The 19,958-nt window shown below is 40.1% G+C and overlaps 1 protein-coding gene across 2 annotated transcripts in view; it reads left to right on the forward strand.

Moving 5' to 3' along the window:
• Nucleotides 1-19,958, forward strand: part of SCUBE1 (signal peptide, CUB domain and EGF like domain containing 1) — a 169,062-nt gene that overhangs the window by 71,608 nt on the left and 77,496 nt on the right. For both annotated transcript variants that reach the window (XM_050325506.1, XM_050325507.1), the window contains exon 5: nucleotides 14,050-14,175. In XM_050325506.1, the coding sequence (XP_050181463.1) occupies nucleotides 14,050-14,175 (126 nt within the window). The remainder of the gene's footprint in view (nucleotides 1-14,049; nucleotides 14,176-19,958) is intronic.

Raw genomic sequence — 19,958 nt, forward strand, 5'->3', positions numbered from 1 at the left:
CTAAGCTTGCTCAACATTTCATTAAAAAACCCTATTTTGTAGGAATGTTATGTGCAAATGTCATCTTATAAAAACACATTAATGCAAAGCCTCTTATAAAGTACTATTTATTTAAAAGATTATGTGGTTTTACCTAACATTAGTCTGATTCCTTATTATTTCTTAAGCCACTGACATTAATAAAACTTGCATGCAAGAGGGAAGACCTGGAAGACAAGAGTCAGGGTCAAAAGTAACAACATAGCAACCCTCTCAGTACTTATGAAATCTGGCAATTCCCATAATGGAGGGGGAAAGCAGGGTGGCTGCCAGTAGGGTTTCATAACAGGAGATGGAAGGAGAACTCTGTCCTTCTGCTCACACCAGGAAGATGAAGGTGGAACCTCCGTGGCATCACTGTGGGACAGAACGCTATAAATAAATTAAAAAGCCTTCCTGTTGCTGGGGAGTGTGGTAAGATCGGGGTAGTGCATGTCCCAGACCCATAAATTTGTGTGCCTGAGTTGTGAAGGAGAGGCCATAAAAGCAGTTTCACAGAAGGATTGCAAGTGTGGGGGGGAGAAGAAAGGCTTCCTGTAGCACCTCTGAGGGGCTGTGGGGGTGCAGTCCCCATTTTGCTTGTTGGCCCATCTTCTTGGTTACTTTTTGGCCCAAAAAGGGGGAGCATTTCCCATCTGGTCAGCACACACACCCTAAAGCAGCCTTGTGTCCTCTCCCTTGGCTGGCCAAGTGAGGTAGCTGGAGTTTGTTCTGCATGTGTTGTGTTTAGCTCAGATTATGGTACCCTGTAATTTTTAAGGATGTGGATTACCATCAAATTAGGTTTTCAAATTCAAAGTCAGGCCCAAGTGCGTGTTCTTTGCCTCTTTCAGTGTTTCAGTGAGCACAGAAAAAAACCCATCAGCGATACCCATATGAGCCATTCACTTAAGAGATGGACTCTGTGATCCTTGTGGGTCCCTTCCAGAATATTCTGTGATTCTGATACCCAGAACCAACATACACCACCTATTAGAATGGCTCACAACCCACAGCCTGCGGGGATTTCCCAGGTCTGCACATTATTCTAAATTATGGCAATAACACAGCTAATGTAGAAACCCATTGTTAAACACACAAAGAACTCGACTTCAGAAGCACTCAAGAATGCTAAACTCACCCAGTGTAGCACCTGGAGACTGAAAAGCTCGTGTTTGTATCACAGAGTGTTTGCTTCTAAACATGTAGAGTTTCCAGTGTTCTGCTTTGCTGGATATTGATAATGATGGTCCTTATGCCAGTGGCAGAGAAGGAATGCTCCCAGTGCTCCTTCGGGCTGATGTCACCCCACAGGCAGCCTGGGTACACAGAGCTGTGGTGAGAATGTAGTGGATGAAATCAAGCCTGCCCACGAAACTCAGTTAGAGATCCTGAAAAACATACATTTCCTCCAGCCAAGAGCTTTAGTGACGTGTGAGTAATTGTCACTGAGGAGCACGGACTAAAACTGAGTGGCACACCTTTTCCTGGTAAGCCTGATGGCTGTGGACAATGACTCCTTCTGTCTGCCAGCCTTTCCATTTATTTCTCCAGTATCCCACTTTTTCAGTGTTTTCTTTGGGGTTTCTTCCCTGTCTTTCGAGGTCCAGAGAATGTAACTTACTGCTGTATTCAGCTAGACCATTTGCAGCACTTCATCCAAGACAGCTTTGCCTTCCTTCCCTTCGTGGGACTTGCCTTTCCCTCTCCAGCGTGGGACTGTGACCCACACCTTTTATCCTCCAGAGAATATATTATTAAAGCTTTTCAGTGCTGTCTTTGAGAACATTTTAAAAAAACTTTTGTAACTTAAGCGTAGGGGAAATACACCCATTCAGGTAGAAATGCTGGTCGTGTAGAGGTGGAAACAACTGGAGTTATAACCAGGATATGGCACGACGTAGTTTGCTTTTTTTGTGGTTGTCCAGCCACAGTGAAAATTTTATTTAATTCTAAATTGTCACAAAGGTGCACTTTAGGGTTCATCTCCAGGTTTCCATTCTGCAAGCATTCCTAAAATGGAAAGATCTTGCTCTCCTGAGAAGCAACCTTAGCATTGAGAATATGTTAGCATGGGGGAGTTTAATTTTTTACATCATTCCTTCTGCTTTTTTCCCATTAAAAGTGGTACAATTTTATGTGATCCAATGGAGGAAATTCCAGCTGAGGATTCAGGGGACACAAAAAGAGAATGATTTAGCTAATGCCTGATTAATGTAAGGAATTTAATTTTTTTTAATTACTGATGAAGGAGAATAATATTATGAGTAGTGGGGTATCTTCATAAGATGTCTCATCTCACAAGCTTTCTTCTCTCTTCAGAATAAAAATCAAAGAAGATTTTTCTCAAAGATCTGTGTAAGAATGTGTTCACATTGTAGTGACCCAGAGGTATTTCATGCGTTCTGAGGTAACCTACAGGCAATTAAAATTACTAGGTGTCCTTTCAGCCACAGAGTTCAGCAGAGTTAAGAAACTGTTGCTTAATGAAACACATGTACACTTTTAATACTTACTCCATAAATTAAGGATATAAACTTCCACTGGCCTTGAAGTATCTCAGGGGAGTTCAGGAGCCTCTCACCAGTTCATCTAAACAATTGGCTTGGTTTGTTGACAGCCAGGCAGGAGTGTTGATCTGAGGGACCGGGAAACTGGGAATTGCCATCCAGCTTTCAGCCTGTTGAGTCCAGCTAGGAAATTACAAAAGCAGATTCCCCCCCACCAAAGTCTGAGGCAAATCAGAAGGGAAGGGAACCATCATTCCCTTCTTTTTCAGATTTCTCTTTTACTCCTTTGGCTTCAGAGTCGAAGGGTAATGTTTGGGTACTGAGAAATAGATGTCAATAATTGCTGTTTTCCGGGGAATTTGGTGAGGAGCCCCTCAGATAAGCTGAGTTAGGCCATCAGCTGCTCTATTAAAACCTTTCCACGGAGCTTTCTAAACAATTCCTAAATGTGTTGAAATCTAGAAGGAGTTTTGAAGCCTTTTTTTTTTCCCATTAAAGAGAACCCTGTCAGTGTTTAGCATTTAAACTGAGCTGAGTAGTGGAACACTTTGAAACACCTCATGAGCTCTAAACCAGAAAGGAAGAGAATTGGCTCCTGCCGTCTCCATATGTTGTTCATCTTCACTGGCTCACAATTCCTGTAGGATTTGCACAGGAACAAGTGGAGAGCTGAAGGAGCTATCCAAAGTGAGCAAGCATTCTCTCACTTTAGAGGTAGACAAGCAGTGAGGAATCAAAGGACAGTGTAAGACAATAATGTGTGCAGGAAAAGATCCAAACCTCTTGAATTCCCTTTCCTAACTAGCTCAGACTTTGCTGCCATATGATTAACTTACTGCCTTTTTCTCACAGAGCACTCTCAGTCAGCTGAAAAGTTTGGAATTGCATCATCCTAACAGGTTGATTTTACTGCTTTAAACCTGATTAGTTTTCTGCTGTCATTAATCCTGATGGCCCTTTGGTCTTACTCTGTGGGACCTGCATGTCTGAGCTTATCAGCTCCTCATCTTCAGCAAACATCGCGGCTTTCCTACACACTTTTCTCTCACTTAATGTTCCTTTTACTACCTGTAGGCAAGAAGGAAGCAGGAGATTTTTCCCTTCACTATCTTCAACCTGTGGCCTTAGTGTAGGGATGTTGAGAAAGGTCCAAAGATATAAACAAGCCAGCGCACAAAACATTGAGCTTTACTGTCTGTAGGAAACACTGAGCAGCATGTTCAGGGCTCCCATTTGCCATCAGAGTCGGGATAAAAGCGTAATGTTTCAGAAGGGCTTCCTAATTATATGACCCTTAAAAGTCCCTGCAGTCACATCTTGCCCTGGTGAAGGTTCCATTATTTATGAAGTGACTTGCTGTAGTAAGTGCACCTACCATTTTGTTTTAGCCACTGAGGTTTTAAATTGAACAGTGTTTTCCAACATCCAGCGTTGAAATCCCGTTTTCCCCCATTTGTACAGAATCAGAACAGCTTCCTGTTATTATACAACTTAAAAAGCCCAAGTTTCCCACTACAGACAACTTGAAAGTTATATTGATTCTGTCACTAATCTAGTTGCTTTTGTTATGAGTCTTTAAGGTGAATGTGCAGGGTTCTGTAAATTTAATTGCAGCAGATGTTTCTCTGGGTTTTCTCTCTCTCATTTCACTCTGGATTTTAGTTGTTTTTCCTTGGAAAGGTACATGAAAGGGAAATCCTTGTATAGTCAAATGTTTGTTTTACCATCTAAAGCTTGCAAAGGGTCCTTAGCCTGGGCTGATTTCTTCTTGAAGAGCTGTAATTATTCATGGAAAGAGAAAAAAAAGCCTTTGTCACTAATAGGCTTCTTGGTGCTTCTTGTAACAGTCTTTATTATTCCTTTCTACATAATTTTCTATTGATGAGGTGAAAAAAAGGCTTCCTCTGCTGTTGAGAGAGAAAAGGTAATTGTTCTTTTTTCACATTTACCAATGCTTGTTGCGTTCCTTATGTGTTTAAAGGACAAGGATGCAGAAAATGATGTTATTGATGGCATCACCATGGCAACAGTTCTTTGGAATAATTCGTTCTGGCATTGTTATTCTGCACACACAAAAAAAGGGGGACTTTCTTTTAAGCACAAACAGATTGTGCCCCTTTTAAATGCACCCATGAACTTTGCTTTTCTGAAGATTTACAGACTGGTTTGGGGCAGAAAGGATTCTGACATCATTTACCTCTCTGTGTACATCACATTATGGTGTAAAAAAAAAAAAAACCACTTTGAAAAAGCCAATGGTTTAAAGAGACACAGTATGGGAAGGATACATAAACATTTCTTTGATCAGAAAGACAAAAAAAAAAAAACTTGAAAGAATTTTGAAATTTATGAGCTCTAGCACCAGACTTGCTAAATAATCAGTCAAGAGACAGAGGAGAATGGAGGAGCCAAACACTCTGAGCTTATTAAAGTAGTTATTTAGTTATGACAGTACTCCAGATAACACTGTTTTCACCCCAGACATTACACATATTTGAGCACATTTTGATGGGAAATCCAATTGCTGCTTCACAAGGCAGTTTGCAAACATATTTTGGCTTTCATACTCGGTTTTCCATCCTCCTCAGGTGTGTAAAGTCTTGCTAATATTAACATTTTAGAAGCATTTTCTAAGGCACAGTATAATCCTGTTCTTTCTTGCCTCCACTGCAGTTCTGAGTTGAATTCCTTTGTTTCTCTGATACTTTCCAACGAAATACATATATTTGTTCTTATTAAAAAAAAAAAAAAGGAATTTATTGACATTTGCACCAGGTTTGAAATCCATTCTCCACTCTGGCACCCTGGTGTGCATCTTCTTGTCTGACTTCCCCGCAGGACAAACTGTGTCCTGCACACCAATGACGAATGGAAGTGGGCTGGGCAAACCTTGAACACATGAACACTTGGCACCTAAAAAGGACTTGTGGAGTGTGTAAAAATACTGCTTAAATATACCAGTTCTTGAAAGGAATTGTAGTGAACTCCAAATTACACCGCTAGGATTTTGGTTCTGAGTTGCACACGATTTTTCTGGGAGTCGCCACAGCTGGTAGAAATCGGCTGTTTGGTTGTTTGGACAACAACCTGGACCACTGGGTTTTTCTCCTCTCAGAATGTTGTTGGAAATGTGGAGCTCTGGGGACTACAGCACACCCAGGTGTGGATGTTCCTTCACATTCAGCTTTTCAGAGCTGAGGTGACCCCAAAAAACTGAACAGGAGGCTGGAAACTATTTGTTGATCCCTCCTGACCACCTCTGTGCTATGTGGTCCTTTCTGCATGGGGGCAAGTCTAGGAATTCCTTCACATCATGGTCAGTGTTTTATTTTGTAAGGAACAAAGCAACAGAATGAGCTTTAGGTCTTTTGTAGCTTTAGCCCTACAAAAATGATAATGCTGGTGTAAAATAATCATTTGATCTGTATTTACCTGTAGAACAGAGAGCAACCCTCACTTCTTGCACAGCATATTCTTGGGTTTAAATAGGTTGTAGATGTGTTAGTAAATGTAGTATTACCTATACTTATGAATATTCATTCTAAAAACTATTTTATATTAAATATTATATATAAATATATCTATAAATCATAACATATATTAATATAATACATAGTGTCAGTAGGTACATGCACTACAGTGTCCCGTATCACTTTGATAATTAATCTCACAAATGTCTTTTCTGTTGATGTAAAAAAAAGCAATAGGAAAAATTCTAGTGCTTGTATGAAACTTTTTCCAGCCATCAGCACCTAGAAATGCCTTCACATGTTGTGTTCATGGTAGTAAAATAATCTTGCTGGAATAGCAAAATCAGTATCAGGTTTCTTCAGGCAACGTTGTCTCGTTTGGAGCGTGTCATGCCTTGCTGTAAGTCAAGGCCACAGGAGACTCTGCTTTCCTGAGAAAGAACTGCAGGGTTGTGAGAATATTCCCAGGGCAGAATAGGCATTGCTGAGGTCATTCTTCCACTTGGAGCTCGAAAGGAAACCCTCACACACACCCAGGGCCCTTCACCATCAGCTGGTTCCACGAGGAACGATGCGTTGTAGTTAAAGCTCAACAGGAGCCCAGAGGAAGAATCTGTTTCATCCTCCTGTTTTGCAAGATTTTATTTGCTACAGAACTTTCCTAAATAGCAGAGTTGGAAAGTCAGCCTGCTAAATATCTCTTCTGCCATTCTGCCCGATCAGGGGGCTGATCAAGCACGCGTGCATTTTATGTTTCTTTACGTGATTTTGCAAGAAGTTAGGAAATTTCGATGTGAAGGGGTTCCTGTAAAGAAAAGCAGTGTTGAAATATTTACTGTTGTTCCATCTATTTGAAAAAGTGCCCTAGAAATACTTGTCTTTAAAATATTTTATTAGAAATATTTCTGGAAGCCAAGTCTCTCTCGTGTCGGTTGTGCAGATTTCAGAAGAAGGGAAAAAAATACAAGATTTTAGTATTCTTTTTTTTTTAATCCTATCATCCCATCTCTTGCCTTATCTTTACACAGATGATACTATAATGATTTAATTTTTGCTTAGACCTGGTTCAAAACATTCTCACTAATGAAAAACCACCTTTTCAAATTAAATTATTTATTTATATTTGTGCAAAGTGTCTGCTTTCTGAGATTATTTTAAGTCTTTTTATTGGAGACCTAAAAACTTTGCTCCATCTTTGTGAGAAGTTTCACTTGGTAGAGGTGGTGAATGTTTGATTAAATACCGAATTTTCCTGTGATCAGGGAGGGCAAAAACATTTCCTTGCCACTGTCTGGTCTGTTGTTCTACAATTTTCCCATGTTGTAAATAGGTATTTTTTATCTCTAGCAGGAGACTGTCAGAAAAGAGGTTTTCATATCTCTAGTGTGCTTAGAGGCCCAGAATATTTTTTAAAAATTATGTGGGAGTTTCTTATTCTTGTGACAGCTCAGGGTTTCTTTGTGTTTACTGAACTCCTACTGCTGTGAATGAGTGTTTGGAGATCATGCACACAGATCATATGTGTGGCAGTGTCTCCCTGAAAACCAGCTTTTCCTTCTACTTTGCTTTACTGTTTAAGGAATTGCTGTTTAAAGATGGAGATTGTAGTGTTGGCTGTGTTTTATTTCACTTTCTTGTCCTTATCTGTCTCTCCCCTTGCTATTTATTTGCATTAATTTCCCTTTGTGTGAAGTCAGAGGGAATATCTGGTGCCACTGACAGAGACTGACACTCTTAGTTCTGCCAGAGCAGCAGCAACTCACATTCTATGGTCTATCTTGCTAAATTTTTATTTGAGATATAATCCATATCTATGTGTGAGAAGGTAACAGAGACTACTAGAAAGGTTTCTCAGTGAGCATCAGCTTCTCTTGGGAGCTCTGCAACGTGGAAAGCGGTGTGAGATTGCAGAGCTTCTTCCACGTGCTCCACCAAAAAGCCATCACCCCATCACAGGTTGGTCACAGCCAACCTGACGTGGATTTCAGCCAGTCTTTTTTATCCTCTTCTTGATCCCAGGGGAACTGCTGATTTTCTGGCAGCTTTTGATCCTCTCTCCTTTCCCTGCTTCCATGGTTTTTCTGCTAAATTAAACTTGGTCTGTTCATTCTTATCCCTCGCTTGATCTTTCTCTCCCCTCTTCTGAAATCGCAGCACCTTTGCAGAATTGCAAGTGTTTGCCCTTCCTGACAGAATGGAGTTACATTTCTGACACTATTTCTAAGCCTTAAGACAGAATCCCTCTCCGTGGCTGGAGGACACATGTGCTTTTCTGGCCACCACTCAGAGCAGGAACATCTTGTCAGAGACCAGACTGCTGGAGATGCTGTCCCTGAGCACGTTTTAGGTCCAAACTGAAAACACATGTCATTGCTAAACAAACTTGAATTTGTTTATTTTATAGTGTACCAGCAGCTGTTTTCTTGTATGATGTCCAGGATTTCTCCAGACAACCTACTTAGTGGTGTAGGATTCTGTTTCCTTGGGGGTCAGTTTGCCTGCCTTATTTGTTTGCTTTTTAACCTCCGTTGGGGTGAGTTGTAGTCACTGGAACAACTGTATTTTCCTAAAGCTTCAGGCAGAACCAAGGCACAAAGTCAGAAAGTTTTATGTTCTTTCAGTGAATACAAAAGACATTAGCCCGTGACATAGATTGTTACACTCCCAGTTTACCCAGTGCCAGGTTTCTCACTTGGCTCTGAAGGTCTGTTCTTAGATGGATGCTGTGCACCCATCGTGTCATGATCAGCTCCATCAATTCCTTTCATCCTCCATTTTCTTGCTGAAGAGAGCAGATCTTGAGAGGGATTTTATCCTCAAGTAAGGACATTCTGTTTGGAGATGAAACCAACTTAAGCTCTCACTGGGGGGCCTGAGCTCACCCAGCCAATTCTTCACATCCCAGAATCGGGCTCTCATTAGTGAGCCAGAAATGTCCAGAAGATCTGATGCAACTGTGCAGCATTCCAGGCTGTTGGAAAACAATCCTTCTGCTTTAATGGGCCTAAGATCTGACCATATGTATTTGTTGGCTGTAATTGGGTTGTTCAGCCAAATGCTGATTTCCATCACTGTCGAAACGCACACGAGGTGTTGGCGTTAGAAGGTCGAAGCAGGGACACTCGCAGGTGGGGATGGGGAGCTGCTTTCCACAAAGCCACACAAAAAAGTTAACAGTGTGGTGTTTTTTATATGACAAAAATTTGCATGAATAATGTAGCATTTGGCATAAAACAGCCATCTCACATTTTTCACTACCATCATGTTCCTGTCTTCATCAGAAACCGAGTGTCTTTTGGTTGGGTTTCATTCCTCACGGAGTAAGAACTCTGGGAGAGGAGTTGTCTTTTATCAGTTTTCTAAGCTGCTTGCTCATTGACCACTGGGGGTTTTTTGTAAGTGCTGTAGTTTCTCACACAATTTTTAAAAAGTAAACAAAACAAAAAAAATCCCATTATATTAATAGTTTAGTAAACAACTAAAATGAAAATACTTGTTTTTCTCTTGCATTCTTTCCTCTCCCTGCTGCTGTAAATATATGCCCCTCTTCCCAGCACCAGGCCTGGAGAGAAGGACCACGAGTGACAATCAGATCATCTAAAGACATTGTATTTCACACCACCTTCTGTTTCTTTCTTTATAGTTATTACAATTGCAGTAGAGTTGGTATTGTTATAATTTCCTATGAGATTTTGCTATGAATTGTATCGACTGATCCTGATACAGCTGAACTGTACTATTCCTTAAATTAACAGTTCTCCAAGAGAGAAAAGTCCTGAAAGCCCTGAATATCCCCAGTCCCAGTTTCATGGATCCTGTACCCAAGCAGGAGTAATTATCCCCCATAACTAATACTGATGGGGAGACACCGACCACAACTGCATGTTGTTTGTAATCGTGTAAAGGTTTATGCTGTACTTTATGTGTGGGTTATGTTCCAAGAAGTGTGTAAACCAGCTCAGAAAGAGTTAAGCACTGTGGCTTCTCCGAGTCCAGCAATTCAATGACTTGAATATAACTCATATTTGGTGTCTTTTTAGCTCTTCTGGGAGTTACTGGAACAGAATCATTCAAATTATGTGTAATGCATTAATTTCATAAGTAATGTCTACAACTGTTTTTATTATTTTTTATTAATAAGGTACATATTTTGTATTTTGTATAGGGTGCAACTCTAATAAGAGCTCTCACTCTGTACCTGGTGCTAAAATTAACAACAGAAAGGATAATCTGATTATGTAGCTTTGAGGATTGAGTGTAAATGATGCTACTGTGCATATCAGTGTTCTTATAGGTTAAGTTCAAGATTTCTTATCTTTTCTTACCACGTTCAAGTCCACATAGTCTGACAATACTCTAAAAGTTACCACTGTGTGTTACATCTTTGGTTGCAATTTAAATAGTCTTCTTCAGATCGTGTTTGGAATCAACTTGTTTATTTGAAAGTTATGAAAACAGCAGCAATGCAAACAGCCAGTAACTGAAATCATGACAACATAGAGGACAATCTGAGCATATACGATGAACCACAGGGTAAAATAATTGCTGGAAGTCTTAATTAAGATGAGAACAGGCAGTGTTAATGAAAAATAAAGGCTGATCAGTACATTAGTTGTCACAGTCAAGCTGATTTAAGCACTTTCAGAGCCATTGAGCTGAAAACATTTTTAGAGCATAACACAATGGAGGGGTCATTGTATCAGACTGAACATTTTGCAGAACAGCACTGTGAGGAGATCTGTGATAACCAGGTGGCAGACTGGATTAATGTAGTGGACTCACACCCAAAGCTCTCCTAGGCCAGGAACAAAACTGAGTGTGGGTTGTGGGTGCACATGACGACGTCTGCCACTCTCCCATGAACAACCTTTTGTAACTCAAAGTCAGAAAAAAGATCCAGGAATGCAACAGGAGAGAGTTTCTCAAGTCGTATCTAGAATGCTGAGAGAGGATTTGGGTTTAATTAGATTAGTGTTTTCCTTTCTCAAGTGGCATTTCTCTTCCTGTTTATATTTTCCAGTGGATTCTGTTTTGCTGTGTGTAAGGTGAATTTGCTGAGGATGTGTCTGTGTTCCAAAAGTTTATTTTACTGTCTGCCAGCACTGCCAAAGGGAACATGCACCCACTCTTGTGCTGACTTTGGAGATTACCTTGAGTAACAGCACATGGAATTGAGATACTGCTTTTATTAACAGTTAATATGCAAAACTTTTCAACACTGGGCATTTTAGGGTCATGACGATAAAGTGGGGGTTTTCATTTGGTGTTGTGTTTTGTTTTGTGGGTTTTTTTGGGTTTTTGTGTGTGTGTGTGTGTGTGTGTTTGTTTTTTTTATTCTTTTGGTGTACAGACTTCTCTTTTACCAACATTTAGACTTGCCCTGCATTTGGGAACTGTGGTTTTTCACTTGACCCAAAGTCCCACCAGTTCTAGAAGCTGATCCCTGCAAAAATCCCAGCTGGGAACAGCTCCTGGTGTTCCAAACCTGAGTGATGCAGATGCTGAAAAGAAGACTGAACAAAGTCATTTCAAGAGTATTTTTCCCTCCCATTTACATGCATTTCTGTAGCAACAAAAAATATTACTAGGAAGGTATTTAGCATATTTTTGGGGTTTTTTTCATGTGATTTATATGCTGTATCATTTAAGATTCAGTATTGTCTGAAGAGTCAGCTTGCAGAAAAGGTAAACTTTATTTATCAACAATAATTTTTAGATTATTTGTGTATGTAGATTGATACAGAAAACATCTGGCCAAATACTGTATTTGCTGAAAAAATAAAATTTGGAATTATTAGAACTATTTGCAAATTAGGACAAATTTGGTTTAGATTACCTTTTTTTAGCAAGGTAAAATTTGCTACATTCTTCTTTCAGTATTTTTCTTCAGGCTAGAAAGGTTTTGCTCAGGAGTTTTTTGTGATTTAATTTTCATTGTGCATGAGTTCTTGCTCTTGACTGAAAAATAACAGTCTTTCATTTCACAAGGAAAAAACTTAGCATTATCTAAAATAATGAATTTCAGACTTAGGAGATTTCCAGCGAAACGTGGAACTGAAAGAGTTTTTCTACAACTCTGACTACCTGATTCTTACAATAGCTGAAATAATTAATACAGTAACTGAAATATTGTGAAATTACACACAAATAGCAGGATAAAATTCTACTCTTGTCTTACTTTTGTTTCAAAATGTCATGATTTTGAGCTTAGTTTTCTCTCGGTATTTTATGTTGTCTGCCCAAGTGATTTTAACAATGGCAGATATTCAGTATCTGTAAGCAAACAGTACACTCCTGGGCCCTTAAATATCTTCTTTCATCTCTGTAATTCCCCTCTTCTCATTGCCTCAGCAGTGTGACTCAATCAGCCATGTGTTATCTTTCCCAGATCCTTTTCTGGGCAGAGCTGGAGTGCACAGGAATGCAGTTTGACAAACACATTGTGTCTGAAATCCTTTGTTGGGAGAAGTGGAGAGAAAGAGATTATAAAATGCCTCAAAACCTTCACTGAGGCCATTCCCAGGTTTCTTGTATCTGTTCAGCCAAACAAAACGTTCATACCTCACTTTGATGTGTAGGATGGTGTTATAGGATGTGTTGTATCTCACAATAGCATCTGTTGTCCAGGCTGCAGAGTTTACAAAGAATAACTCATTTTGTGTTTTGGCAAGTTTTTAGACTCAGCAAGGACAACACAGAGGGGGATTCAGAAGTGATAAATATATCTGTTGTCTATAATGTTGGTTGTTACAGGTGGTGAGGTTTAAGATCCTGGTATCTTTTGTAGGACTGGTGGTGATGTGTGTTTTTCATCCCTCTGCTAATATAAACCTTTCAGAGGTAGAATTGAGGAGAGAAAAAAAAACTCTTGGAGCTGTTAACTTCTGGCAACCTGAGGGAATCTCTGGCTTTCTGTAGCGTTTCTTCCTCAAAATTTTGCACAAAACCCCCACATTTGCTTACAGTAGATTTAAGTTGAACATTTTACACTGCAGTTATTTTGAGAAGTTAGCCTAGAATAGGTTGGGATGTGTTGCAAAGCATCAAGTGCCTTCCTGAGTCCACACTGGTGATGCTCACACCAGTGTTTTGGGGAACAAACGCTGGTTTTTGGGCAGCAGGCTGAGTTACTCTGTGAATTCTCTGTCGGTGTACTCTGAGAGAATTTGTCTCCTCTCCAGGTCAGATATCCAAGGGGAAGTCTGGGAAGGCTTTGTAATGCAAATCTGGCTAGCCTCCCTTCACAGGAGGAATGTTAGATGCTGACCCATAAGAGCTGAGTTCAAGATTTCTGTGAATATGTGGGATTTGAATTAACCCAGCAGTGAAAGGCTCTAAGAGTATAAGGTGCATTCAGTATCTAAATCACTCACATGGTTTAGAAAGCTAAAATTGGCACTGTGATGGTTAAAAGAAAGCTGGTTTGCACTGGCACAAACATTAACAGGAATCCACCCATGGCACTTGGATATTTGTGTGTTTTGTTTCTTGGAGTCAAAGAGAGAAGTGGTGGTAGGTTTGTTGGAGGTGACAGATAATTGAGGTGCATAACAAATAGCAAAGAAACAGATCCAAGGAAAAACAGTATTTGATGGATTTTGTGTGTTAGAAAATATAAAGAACATTAAGAGGCAAATAAAAATGCATCAGACAATAACAGCCATTAAATGTATACCAGGAAAAAAATAACAGTGAGCTCAGTTGTTGAACTCTGATAATCACCAGTGGGACATTGCTGGAGTATCCTTTAAATCCATGATATTTTCATGGAAGGTTAAGATATAGATACAGAATAGGGAAGTCACAAGTTCTGAGTTTCCACATGCAACAGAGACACCCTGCAGTCCACAGCAGTACTTGCCCAGGAGGATGTTTGACTTGTATTACTCTGTTTTGTTGATTATCAATCTCTTTTCAGCTGTGTCCTCTCGTCTCGTGGAATAAGCAAAATGAAAGTTAAAATTGCTGGAGGACTGGAGATGTAAAACTGTTTTGTAATTTTTTTACTTCAACACTAATAATTTCCATTTTTCTTTCTTTTTCTTTTCCAGAGGGTATGAACTGTATGAACAAAGATCATGGGTGTGCACACATCTGCCGGGAGACGCCCAAAGGTGGGGTTGCCTGTGAATGTAGGCCTGGCTTTGAGCTTGCCAAAAACCAGAAGGACTGCAAATGTAGGTAGATGAAGATTAAATTTCAAATGCCCCAAAATGTCTTGTTTTCTTGTTGTTGTTGTTGTTGTTGTTGTTGTGTTCCAGAAGAAGTTAACTTTGTTTCGACCAAAGATGATTTGTAATGTTAGTGGGGTGGGGTTTTTGCTGTGGAAGGTGTATTTGGGGGTGGATAAGAGGGATTGGATGATGGAATGTTGAAATCTTGACAGTGGCTCTGTTGGCAAAATAGTAACAACTTTTCTACCTTACTATGAATGCAGAAAAGTGAAGGATCAGTTTAATCCAGACTTTCCTTATAAAGCATATTGGATTCTGGCTTGCAGTGTTTGGGAAGACCATAGTGACAGATGCATTGATAAGTCTGCTAATGGATTTAATGATAAACCCACCAGAGCTATCAAATTAAGAGCGTGAATTCCTCTTTTTTAAGGGATAGAAGTGATTAGTCTTGATTCCACTGCACACAGTCTAGCTTTCCTTTTATTACTTGGAAAACATGCAGCTGTTATCATATGTACTGTTCTTCAGAGAAAAACCCTGCGTGACATATTCTTGAAGCTGGGGTGCTGAAGATACAGATATTCATTAGCACACCAAATTAGAAATTGCTCTGTTCAGGTAGAAATAATTGACCTCAGCATCATTATCTGAAAGCTTCAGGACTGAGTCTTTCTGGTGGCTTCAGGGAGTGTTAGATCTGACTCCAGTAGCTTCCATTCCTACTTGGTAGCTTTGTGAGAGACCAAAAGAGAAGGAACTTCAGTGAAGCAACGTGAGAAATGTTTGGTGCTTTGCACAGGGCCAGTATTTTTGAGACAGTGTTTCTTACACTTCAGTTTTTTTCTTCCTGAGATCTCCACTGCATAAACATGCTGAGATGGTGTTAGTTCCCAAGTACAAAATCAAAAGAACCACCACTGATTATCACCAAGAAATGCCACAGGATATCATACAGCCTGATTTCTGCTTAGTATTAAGAGACTACACAGGGCCAAAGGCAAAAGCACAGAGAAAAACTGCCTTTATGGTAATTTCCATTCCCAGTGTTTATCAGAAGTGGACATTGCGTGCTGGTAATTGCAGTGCAGCATCAGTTCCATTGGTGAAGTGGGAGAGGATGTTTATTTGTGCTGTTTGTTATTTGTTCCCTCAAATTGTGTATTCTTGAGGAATCTGAGGATCCCTTTTCATACTGAGATGGTGGCAGGAGTATGAAAGCCTTTTCCAGAACACTGTTTCTAAATGCCTCGAGGTTTAAGAGAGTGAAAAACCTCAATTTATTCTGTGCCCTGTGGTGGTGTTCACATTGTAGCTGGAAGTATAATGAACTTCTGGTGACAGACCTCTTAAGTGAGGATGTTGAGTTTTTCAAGGCTGCAGACCTTACTTTGGAGTGCACCAACCCCCAAACCCCCAGCACATTCTGCAAGCCTATTGCAGAGTTTTATTTAAAATAACCACTTCTGGCCCTCCCAAACACAAAATAAGCAGATAGCCTGGGACAATAATTGTGAGATTACAGCAGGCTCTTTATAAAGGTCTAGTTCTGAAATCAAATACTGACTTTTTTAAAACTCTTTCCCAGCTGACCATTTCAGTGGGATTGGCTTAAACCTTGAGCTGGAGTTTTGCAAGCGACAAGATTGTCATTAAGTTCTAATTACAGCATCACATATGATTATCATCTGATCATTTATCACCTCGTGCTGATAAGGAGGGCACTCTGCTTCATTCACTGTACATGATGGTCAGTGTTCAGCATCTTCCTCTCCATAATTTAGTGTCACGCCTCTCCTGCTGCACACCATTTAAACCCTATTATGAACCCCAAATTTTTAATTTCCTCGTGGGCTTTTCCCACGATACCCATTACTGTAACATCAAAGTGCTTTGTGGGCGCTGGCAGCGTGTTTTCAAAACATTCTTGTCAAGTTACAAAGTGCTGCCTTGCCTGGCTTACGGATGGGAAATGGATATAAGGCTGGTGATGTCAAAGCCATTTAGTAGCGACAGGTGACGAACAAGAAACACACAGAACCCAGCTCAGCATTTACAGCACTTTGGTGTGGTCTCAGCCGAGCTCCTGATGGCTCCAGCCCTAGTTGCAAATGCCATGGAGAAAGGGATACAGGATCAGCAAGCTGTAGCAGAAGGGATCCAAGTGATTTGCCAAACCCTAAGCGGGAATTCCACGGCGAAGGCAGGAGTAGATCAGAGTTTTTAGGGCTCTGTCTGAACAAGACCATTCTTTCCTGACAGTCCATCTCTGATCTGCTGCTCAACTCTGCAGCAAATGAGAAAAGATTCCCAGCTTTTTCCACAGCCCTGACATTCCCCAGCTTCCCTGGGCACTGAAGGGCACAGAATTGGTTTCTGTATATGCCAGTCAGGAGAGAGATCCTGATCCAAGGAGTCTGTGGACAAGAAGCCTGGGATTTTGGAGCTTTTGAGTGCTTAAGGTTGCAGCCCTTATGCTTTTCTTAGTGTAAATTTTAAGGGTGCAATTTCTCAGTTGCGCAACATGCTGAGAAAACAGTGGGACTGAAAGGGCCCTCAAGAGGTCATCTGGAGAAACACCCAAGATCCACACGTAATTCCTCCGATGAGCTGCATCCTTTAGATCCAAAGCTTTGGGAAACTTCAGCTTCTGGTAGTTTACTGATATTTCTGTAAAAACTGCTTTAATGGCTTTATTAGAAGAATATTCTGCTTTGTCAGTGGTTCTCACAGATACTTGCTGGCAGCAGAAAGAAGAGACTTCAGAGTAGCAAATTTGGTTCCAGATTATATTGAGAAAATGTGAGAATTTACCCTCCTCTTTCTACATCTGTGTATGGCAGATTTTAGGATCCTGCTCCTGAGCATGATTGCATTAGAAATCTTTGATAAATTGAAGATTTTTTTTCCCCAAAAAATGTGAACCAACCAGGAACATTTTGTGTTCATCTCTTTATTAGCTGGAAGCTGAAAAAGTAAGAGGAAACCTATAGCAGATACACATGCCTGCCAGTTGCAGCCTAAAAGAGTTATAAACAATTAAAAGACCTTCAGAATATTAAATATTTAAATAAATAATTTAAATAAAATAAATTTAAATAGAATAAATAATGTAAGCAAAGCTGCGTGCACAGCTTAATCACATAAAAAAGAGAAGCCCATATATTAAGGTAAATTATGTATTTAATGGCCAATTTAGTTAAAAAGCCGTGCAGTTTTTAATTTATCTGGAATTACAATGTCTGAATCATTGCAGAAATCCATTCTACAAAACTGTAAGACCTGGCTTGTGACAAATTCTGTGGCATCTGAGCCATAGGATTCATCTCAGGACAAGATCAGGACATTGTTGTCCTGGGGGATTTTTTGAGTTACTGGGTATTAAATGCTGGATTTAATAATTAGCACGTGTTTTCAAATACTCTTTTTCATGGGCATGTGTGGTGGAAGAAACAAAAAAAACCCAAGGTTCTCTGAAACTTCAGAGAAGCCCTGAAAACAGGATTTAGGGTGTAGAGTGAGAATTCTGATATTTTCTGTCTTCTGGGAAGTTTAACATGGGACACCAATCATTATTTAGGGGAATATGTACCTTAAAATCCTTTTTGTTCTTTAAGATGTCATTCCTCTTCCAGACAGTTGGATCTTGTCTTTCATCATGGAAGTATCATTTCTAGACTAGTCCATATGTATTTCTAGGGATGTAGGCACTGGTGTCTGAAGCAGTGGTGTTACTCTGGGTTTAAATCTGCTGTGTGGGAATAAATATATCTGAATTCTAACAGCTAGTTCCATATTCTCCTTTGGTTAAAAAAAAAAATACTATATTCCATCTCTTTTATTGTAACATGATTTATAATATTTTAAGGTGATGTGTGTCTGTCAGGATTTACTGTTTTGCCTCTTTTTGTTTGCCTCTTTTGACTTCATAGGCTCTGAATGAGCACACAGCCTTTTGCATGGCTGCAGAGTCCAGATTAATCAGAAATAATCTTTAAAAGCACACTTTGGGAATTCTCAGTAATGCTGCTTTAATGCTTTCTGACAAAAATGGAGTAGATCTGGGTGTCCATTTGCTTTTAAATAATTACGATTTTCTTCCTCTAAGCAAGAGAAACTTCTCACCATGTAACTGCCACGGAATTAGGGCTGGAAGAAAATTGAAATGACATATTTTACAACTGGATTTTGTTGCCCATTTCACCTGCAGAGCTGTCAAGCTTCAGAATTTTGGCTCAAGTTGCTTAAAATAAATAAATAAATAAATTTGTAGTCTAGACAGAAATTCAAATCCCTCAAAAACATGATTAACTAATGTTTGTAGGAGACAGGAAAAGGAACTGACCTACATCTGTGTTCACTGACTGGGTAGAACAGGAACCAGTAACTTTAATAGACAGGGAAACTATAAAAGAAGTGTGTGATTCTGCAGGGTTTATTATAAATGCCATCAGTCTGGATTTTTTCACAGGCAAATATAGTAAGGAAAAGTTCCTCATATTTACATCGGATATTTTCATCCCTGCCAGCAGAGGCTTTCAGCAAGGAATGCCAAAAATAACCTCTACAGTCAAGTTTTTTAAAATGTGGGCTTTGTTGCTGATTGCACTTTAAAATCTCAATAAAAATACTGAAATGTATTCAAACATCTGGCATAAACAAGGCCTTTAAGTTAATTTGTGATGGAATAGAAACATGGGATAAACCTCCATATAGTCCTGGAGGCACATGGGGTCAGGAAGGAGGGGAGGAAAGGTAGAGGGAAATCACTTTACTTTGGATTAGCACAAATAAAAGATGGGAGGTTTAAGAATAGAGAATTGACAACAAATTTTGTTTGGTTTGCATCAAAAATAGAAGCTAAAATGCTGCTGTGTAACAAAGGGAAAGAAATGTTGCAGAATCAGTTGTTTCAGGTGTGGGTTTTTGTTTTGTTTTGTTTTTTTCACAAAGATAAATGATTAGTTAAGCTGTAAAAGTGGAGGAGAAGAAAGAATGCCTGAGGGTGGCTGTTGCTTAGGGGGATTTTTTAATGTGATTCCTTGGAAGTTTAGGATTCTTATAACTTGGGCTGTGTGAGTTCAATTCCCTCCTCTGTCTGGTGGGACTGAACCCACAATTCCCATTTCCCAGTCTAGTCAAGCTCCAGTAAGGGAACACAGATCAGGCTGCTCTCCATTTTTCTCATTGGCATTCCTTGCAGCTGGGCAGATATTCCTGGAAAGTGAGGTGGGAATCCAGGCAGGCTCGCTCAGAGATTGTTCTCAGCACTGGGCACCGAGGCTGTTCCCTCTCTGTCCCTGAACAGCACAAAGATTTTATTCCAAGTGTGCGTTGGGAAGGACCAGGGCTGCACCTGTAGTGGCCTCAGGTCTGTGCTCACCTGAGAGATGGACAATTCCCATTGGGATCTTTGCTAGACTTCAAGGACTGAGGTGGTAAACTCGCAGTTCCCACACCGGCAGGAGGCTTGAACGGGAATCCTGTTGGGTGTGGGTCTCCCTCAGTTGGTTTTCTTAGAACTGTTCCATTTTAAGCTTCAATATTTCAGTGGTTACTGAGAGGGACACGACAGCTCAGCACTGAGGTGCTCACACCAGAGGGGGGGAATTTCAGTTCTGAGCACTGTGACTGAAAATTCCGGTCTACTCCATTTTCAGAAGGTGGCATTAAAGCAGGGTCACCGAGCTCAGTGGGAAAACAGATGAGCTGCATCAGATGAAACCTCAGTGTAGAGTCAAGTCAGATACACGATTTTCAAGCCCTGTTAACCATTGTCTTGGTTT

The sequence above is a fragment of the Myiozetetes cayanensis genome, unplaced genomic scaffold (assembly GCF_022539395.1).
Source record: "Myiozetetes cayanensis isolate MyiCay16 unplaced genomic scaffold, myiCay2020 scf3, whole genome shotgun sequence".
Classification (NCBI taxonomy): Eukaryota; Metazoa; Chordata; class Aves; order Passeriformes; family Tyrannidae; genus Myiozetetes; species Myiozetetes cayanensis.